The 7500-nt window shown below is 47.9% G+C and overlaps 1 protein-coding gene across 1 annotated transcript in view; it reads right to left on the bottom strand.

The window, feature by feature from the left end:
* The window catches only part of dnah9l (dynein, axonemal, heavy polypeptide 9 like), a 55281-nt gene that overhangs the window by 6991 nt on the left and 40790 nt on the right, over positions 1-7500 (bottom strand). Inside the window, exons 64-75 of the mRNA XM_056596622.1 lie at positions 7105-7239; positions 6699-6872; positions 6290-6422; positions 5725-5827; positions 5038-5160; positions 4670-4874; positions 3550-3714; positions 2845-2985; positions 2161-2331; positions 1536-1658; positions 788-981; positions 321-469 (exon numbers count right to left, since the gene is read on the bottom strand). Coding sequence (XP_056452597.1) covers positions 321-469; positions 788-981; positions 1536-1658; positions 2161-2331; positions 2845-2985; positions 3550-3714; positions 4670-4874; positions 5038-5160; positions 5725-5827; positions 6290-6422; positions 6699-6872; positions 7105-7239 — 1816 coding nt within the window. The remainder of the gene's footprint in view (positions 1-320; positions 470-787; positions 982-1535; positions 1659-2160; positions 2332-2844; positions 2986-3549; positions 3715-4669; positions 4875-5037; positions 5161-5724; positions 5828-6289; positions 6423-6698; positions 6873-7104; positions 7240-7500) is intronic.

Below are 7500 nucleotides of genomic sequence, written 5' to 3'. Positions count from 1 at the left end.
TATAAACCTAGGCCCTACGTAGGGTATAGAGATGAACTAACCCACGGCTGTGGTAAATTTTCATACGCAGATCTCAATAGTTTTACCGCATGCTTTTCAGTTGGTTTGTGTGTTATTCTTAATAATTATCTTTACCTTCAACGACTCGTTGCATCGGTTTAATCATTTATGTGTCTCAACAAAATATGCTGTACCAGGTGACATGGAATGTCTTGGTCCAGGGGCTGAAGCCCCCCTAGACCCCCAATGGGGGCCAGCCTCGGTTCTCGGCGGCCCTGCGGTGCACATCTGTAACGGTGCGAACCGCGTATCCAAATTACCCAGCGCCTCCACGTCCTTCAGAGGGTCCACCCCGGGGGACAGGATGAAGAAGACGGGGGACGCCGGGGCACTCTCCCTGAAGGACTTAGCGAACTCCGTCTTCCTGCCCTCGGTGTACTTCACCCCCAGCTTCTCCTCCACAAAGTTACTACCAGACAGGGAGAAGGACAGAGGGAAGGACAGAGGGAGAGAGAGGGTTAGAGGGGGGAAGCATTGAGGACCCTGACCAGCATCATGTGTGGTGTTGGCTTCCTTCTTCCTCCACTACCTCCTACTCCTCTTATTACAACCTCCTCCTCCACTATTTCCTCATCCTCCTCCTCCTCCTCCTCCTCCTCCTCCTCCTCCTCCTCCTCCTCCTCCTCCTCCTCCTCCTCCTCCTCCTTCCCAACCTCTTCCTCCCCCTCCCCTGCCTTCTCCTTCCCTCTTCCTCCAACCCCACCCCCTCCCCCTCCCTGGTCCTCACCGGAGGGCGTAGGTCATGCGGTCGGGCCTCAGGGCCCTCATCATGATGAGCTTCTGCAGGGAGCTCTTCCCCTTCCACTCCTGGGGGAACTTCTCCTTCTCGGGGCACTCTGACTCCACCACCTTCTTCCAGCGCTTTGGGGAGCCCTCGATGTCCCGGTCCAGACCGCGGAACTCCTCGGTGAAGCTCATGGTCTGCGGACGGGGAGGGGGGGACCATGGAAGGGGTGAGTGAGTACATTTACGGAGAGTGTACAGAAACTTTTCAGTCCATTGTCCATCCAAGATGTGAGTGTGTTATGTCTGTTGTTGATGATGTTTTGCTGTCTATGCTAATGGGCTGCATTATTTATAATATCTTCTATTTGGAGATAGATCTGAGCTGAGGGATTGAAGGCTGTGGTTCAGAGAGAACAAAGTGCATCTAAATGGACCGTAAGAGCCCTGAAACATGGGTGGATTTTATTTGACTAGAGCATTATGGGATTTCTTACCCAGCAATGTGGGCTGTTGCACTGTGTGGGGTCTTATAGTGCTAGGGCGTCCATGTGTGTGTTGGCATGCGTGTCTGTGTGTGTGTGTGTGTGTGTGTGTGTGTGTGTGTGTGTGTGTGTGTGTGTGTGTGTGTGTGTGTGTGTGTGTGTGTGTGTGTGTGTGTGTGTGTGTGTGTGTGTGTGTGTGTGTGTGCGTGCGTGCGTGCGTGCGTGCGTGCGTGCGTGCGTGCGTGTGTGTGTGTGTGTGCTCTGTGCCTTAATGGCGCTCCACGCTGGGCTGGACAGGAACTCCAGGGGGCTTGGGTAGCTGTGGTCGATGTTAAAACGCAACAGGAAGTCCAGCTCTCGCATGTCTATCTCCTTACTCATCAGCAGCAACTGAAAATACACACACACACACACACACACACACACACACACACACACACACACACACACACACACACACACACACACACACACACACACACACACACACACACACACACACACACACACACATAAGAACATGCACACACACACACACACACACACACACACACACACACACACACACACACACACACACACACACACACACACACACACACACACACACACACACACGCACACCTGGAAGGCCAGCTGTGCAGTAAAGGTGAGCTTTTCTCACACACAGCTACCCATATGCCCACCCACACACATGCCCATTCTATCACACAACTCACACACACACACACACACACACACACACACACACACACACACACACACACACACACACACACACACACACACACACACACACACACACACACACACACACACACACACACACACACACACACACACACACACACACTGTATATACACACACACGCACACACACACACACGCAAACCTGAAAAGCCAGCTGTGCGGTAAAGGTGAGCTTGTCTCTCTCAAACAGCCCCCTGCTGATGTAGTTGAAGGTGGAGTATGTGATGCAGTCTATCAGCGTGTTCACTCTGCTTTTCACGTCCTCGTAATGGTCTGCCATCTCCACGGCCTTGTGGAACACCACGGTGTAGGCCTGGCCAGGAGGGAAGGCCAAAGGAAGCCAGGGTTTACATTAAAATATACTATTTCAAAAACATAGTTTTTAACCCAATCCACAAAGTGAAATGTGGTGTTTGTACGTCAACAGTGAATTCTTTTTAACAGATTATATTTCAACACGTGTTTCGGTTGCTTTAATTCCTTTAGGGGTAATTTCGTGTTGATAATTCAAATGATGTATGGCTTACAACTTCAGGTTGGGAAATAATACAGGAAAAGTTTCACCATCATTCTGTGTCATTACTCATGTATATTACATCAAATGATTTATTGAGTGATTTACATGAATTTCCATTTATCCATTTATAATACGTTTAACTTTCTCTTCTTGAGTACATAGTCAAGTTAACACACTATCCATCTTCTAGCGTGATTGATAGCGTGTTGGCTTGCTTATAGCCAACACGCTACACCTGTTCATAAGCATGGGGGACCCGGGCAGGGGGAGCTGAAGCAGAAGCAGCCCAGCCGTCGTTGGGTGCTTTACCTTGAGGCTGAACTGGTACATGGGGTTGATCTTGTTCAGGTCGTTCATGATGAAGTAAAGCAGGGAGGCCCGCACGGCCACCGGGCGGTAGTGCTCCCTCGCCTCGTTTATCTTCACCTCGTTCACCTTGGCCTCCAGGACCTGGGGAAGGAGGGGGACGCGAGGGACATTCATCTACAGAGCAGGGAAACCTTCAAACAAAGGCTGCTCACAATGCGTCACACTGCACAGAGTACCAGGAGCGGAGGGCATGGAGAGGAGGAGAGGAGAGACGACAACATGAGTGAGGAGAAGAGGAAGAGAGGAAAGAATGCAAGGGGAGAAGATGAAGAGGGAGGGAAGGAGAGAGGAGAATAGAGGAGAGGGGAGGAAAGGAGAGGAGAGGAGAGGCGAAAACGAGATGACAAATATGCAGTATATGGAAAGGGTTGAAGAGGAGGGCAGGAGGGGACTAAATGTAAAACAGAAAGAAAAAAGTGTATAAGGGAAATGCAGGGGAGAAGAGAAGGAAACAGAGCGGACAACTTAATAAAGGAGGAGTAGGAGCGGGAGAAGGGTATTAAGTCAATAATGTCTGTAGTTAGAGAAACAGACGAGATTTGTTTCGAAACAAATAGAAAAATGAGAACCATTAGCAACACGCAGATAAGCTCACAGGTAATATCTCCCTCTCTGTCAGTCTCTGTCTCTCTCCCTCCCTCTCACCTTCATCTCTATCTCTGCGGCGGTGTGCTTGGTGGTCTCCAGCTTCTCCACCAGGACGTTGTCCCCCAGGAAGTTGCTCTCAGCGGCAGACAGCCGGCTCAGCAGCTCGTCCTCCAACAGCTTCAGCTCAATCTTAAACAGGTTCTGCTGCTTGGTCAACTCACTCTGCATGGCCAGCCACACGCAGACACACACACACGCACGCACGCACGCACGCACGCTCGCACACACACACACACACACACACACACACACACACACACACACACACACACACACACACACACACACACACACACACACACACACACACACACACACACACACACACACACACACACAATAAATGAATGCGTGCACGGTCAAAGTAAACTGTAGCCAATGCTTATAAGACCATAGTTGAGCGTTAAAAGTATGTTGCATGCAAACGTCCGTCCTTTCTTGTGAATGCTATTTTCAGTCATCATATATTTTTATATATAGATCATTACATAGGAAAATAACATTGTATAATGGCTGGATAGGTGGATGTGAGTCGAAGGCAGACTTAAGTTGGCCAGCTCAGCGGCCTGTAGACTTTGAGAAAGCGACATTGGCTCCATAACATGTGTAGCAGCGAATCAAGGTCCTTGAATGGCTGCTATTTACGTTTTAAATATATCATCCAACAGACACATCTTGCCCAATCCTCCGATCCCTCTCTGTTTCCTTCTCTTCTCCCTTTTTTCCTTCGCTCTTCCTATTTGATACTTCTCCTCTTTACTCCATTTTTTTTTTCCTCCCCTTGTTTGGATTTTGGGTTTAAGTGTTTTGTGTTGCCTTGGGATCCTATGGGTTGGGTTTTAGGTTTGGTTTTAGATTCTAGACAGAGTTTGATATCAGGGATCGGGTTCCCATTTGGATTGGTTTTAGATTCTAGACAGAGTTTGATATCAGGGATTGGGTTTCCTTTGGGTCAGCTTTAAAAAGTCATTTTTTTATTAATTGTTTTTTTCCGTTTCAGTTCCCCCCAGAATTGTGGCTTGAATGATGTTGCTGTGTCCAAGGAACCAACTAAATCAAAGACCTATACGCTCATATAACTAAGAACCCCAGCCTTCCCCCTGCTCCTCCGGCCCACCTTGAGGTGCTCCAGGTCGGGCCGCTCCTGGTTGACCACCTGGGCGAGGAGCTGGTCCTCCAGGCCGTCCCGGGTCACGGTGAAGTTGATGAGGGTCGTCTGGGCCTGGATCTCGGGCTTGTAGTGGGGGTTGGCCAGCTTGGTGTGGAGGATCAGCTTGAAGCTCGGGTGGAAGAAGCACTCCTTGTCTCCCACTTTAATACAGCTGCATGAGGGGGGGGTGGGAGAGGGAGAGAGAGGGAGACAGGGAAAGGAAAAAGACTGTTATTCTCCACTATAATGCCTAAATGGTCTTACTTTTAGACTGCTTTTACAGATAATGGTAGTGTGTCTGGAGCGGTGTGGGTGTTTGTTCATGCGTACGTTACCTTCCCTTCTTGATGGTGTGTCGTCCCAGGAGGGGGTCTATGACAGGGTCAATGGTCTCCTCCAGGTTTTCAATGAGGACCGTCTCCCCGGTGACCACCGCCTGCTCTATCACATCCACGTAGCTGTGGGAAACGGATGGACGAAATCCAAACACAAGGTTACAGGAGAAATCGCAACTAAATGCGCTGTAAACATGATCCTTGTTGTTGCTGTGAGGCTGCGGTTTACCTTTTCACCAGCAGGTGTCACAAGAGTACAGGTTTAGTACAAGGCTAATGAGGAAATCTATAGCAGACTAAACTATTACTCATTGGAAGCAATTGCAATTGGAACAAGATATATTATGTAATTATGCAAAAACTAAAATGTTGCATAAAAAATATATTTCAATTGAGGTACTTATTCCCAGTGAGGATGGGGTGGACCAGAATAAAATGATTCATAGAGAAAGATTGCCTGGATGGATAGACTCGTGGATGGGCACAGTTTATTATTGACAAACATTCAGATGGAGCTTGAGCGGAGAAATAGCTGCAGTGGAAAAGTAAGTTAATTTGTATCAAATGCAATCAAGTGATGTGGACTTAAAGGTGACGAGCAGCAAGGGATGAGCCGATGGCAAGGACTTTCACTTTACATTTGCCGGTTTGGTGAGGTCAAAGGAAGGTTAACAACAGTCCACTCACCCCTTCTGGCCCAGGCTGACCACCTTCAGGCTGTTGCCATAGCGACTCTTGATCCATTTGATGCCCTGCAGCTGTGGGTCTATGAGTAGGGGCCAACGCTCGCCTTGAGGGACACACACACACACACACACACACACACACACACACACACACACACACACACACACACACACACACACACACACACACACACACACACACACACACACACACACACACACACACACACACACACACAAACACACACACACACACACACACACACACACACACACACACACACACACACACATACACAAATATAAACACGCACACACACCAAGCCATACATTGTGTCTGTAGGATATTCTTTTCTGATTTTGTTCCCCTTTTCAGTTGTAATGTACAACTCGTTTGTTATACACAATTAACACTTATAGGCCTGTCTTAGATGGATTATGAGGTTTATGATGACTTATGAAAATGTTACATGCAGAAATATCTAACTCGTCATGGCATGGGGAATAATTTTTTGGGGTGAAACATTCGTAATATCAGGTAACTGATGAGCTAAACTCTCACTGACAGTTGGTGAGGATGGTGGCATTCTGCGTGGACATCTTGTCTCCGGGAAGACCTTCGTTGTTCCACTGGGCCACGGTGGCATCATCAGTCAGCATGGAGACCGGATCCAGGTCTGCGTTCATGGGGATGAGCACCTGAAATGGAAAAAGATCAGCAGTAAATAAGTACTTTCAACAAGTAAAGGACCAAGAACGGAGCCTTGAGGCACACCAGTTTTCCCCTTTGACCTCATCAAAAAGACGCTAGGTTGTATACATGTTTAAGTGCTAATTGTTGTATAACTTGTTATAAATGTCAGGTATTTATATTCCTACATAAGTAGTTATTCAACTTAAAGCAGATTCTAGATAGACTAGATTCCTGAAATGTGGTTTCACATTTCCTGATTCAGGATAGCTTGGTGCAGAGACCTTCTGAGTGCGGAGGAAGGGCATCCAGAGGTTGTCCAGGAGCTCTCTCCTGTACTTCTTGGAGAAGGAGCCGGCGTAGGAGATGAAGGCAGCCGTCAGCAGGACGTCCCCGCAGAGCGTGGCCTCCTGCTCATGATACTGAGCCACAGAGTGGGCCCAGCGCACATTCTCGCTCTGGGAGCACCATCACCATCACGGATAGAAATAACAATGGACACAGTTGGTTTAGTTTTCCTGACGAAACTTCTCAGATATTGTTTCAAGAATTACTTATGTTCCCTTTTCCTTCTACTTACTCCTTCTTACTTTGCACATTAGAAACTACAGAAATGTTGCCAACTAGAGGTGTTTATAAATTGTGAAGACTTTGAGATGACCCAGGGAGACACACTGATCTCAGGATTACCTCCAGCCCTTTGACCAGCCGGTTGGCCAGTTCTATGGTCTTGTTGGTGCGGTTGACCTCCTCCTGACAGCGCAGCTTCTCCGAGGTGGCTGTCTCAAAAGCAGATGTTAGTGTCTCCAGGCTAGCGTCCAGCTCCTGGCACAGTGTGGGAAGGGGAAGGTTGTGTTGAACCGGAACGTCTAACTTTTATACTGCAATCAATTCTACTGCTATTTACTGAATTCAAAAAGTAACTAGAAGGTTTCTCAAGATTCAAAAGAGCTCATTCACGGTGTTGGATTAACAAAGCTGTTGTAGGGAAATGATATGGTTATAATTTGAGCAACAACTCAAGCCACTATAGGCTGTGGATGGTAAAACTATATTATATACAACTGCACAGAGAGATGACGGAAA

This window comes from Gadus chalcogrammus, chromosome 8 (assembly GCF_026213295.1).
Source record: "Gadus chalcogrammus isolate NIFS_2021 chromosome 8, NIFS_Gcha_1.0, whole genome shotgun sequence".
In the NCBI taxonomy this organism is placed as follows: domain Eukaryota; kingdom Metazoa; phylum Chordata; class Actinopteri; order Gadiformes; family Gadidae; genus Gadus; species Gadus chalcogrammus.
Note: the sequence above shows the minus strand (reverse complement) of the source record. Positions and strands in the feature narration are given on the sequence as shown.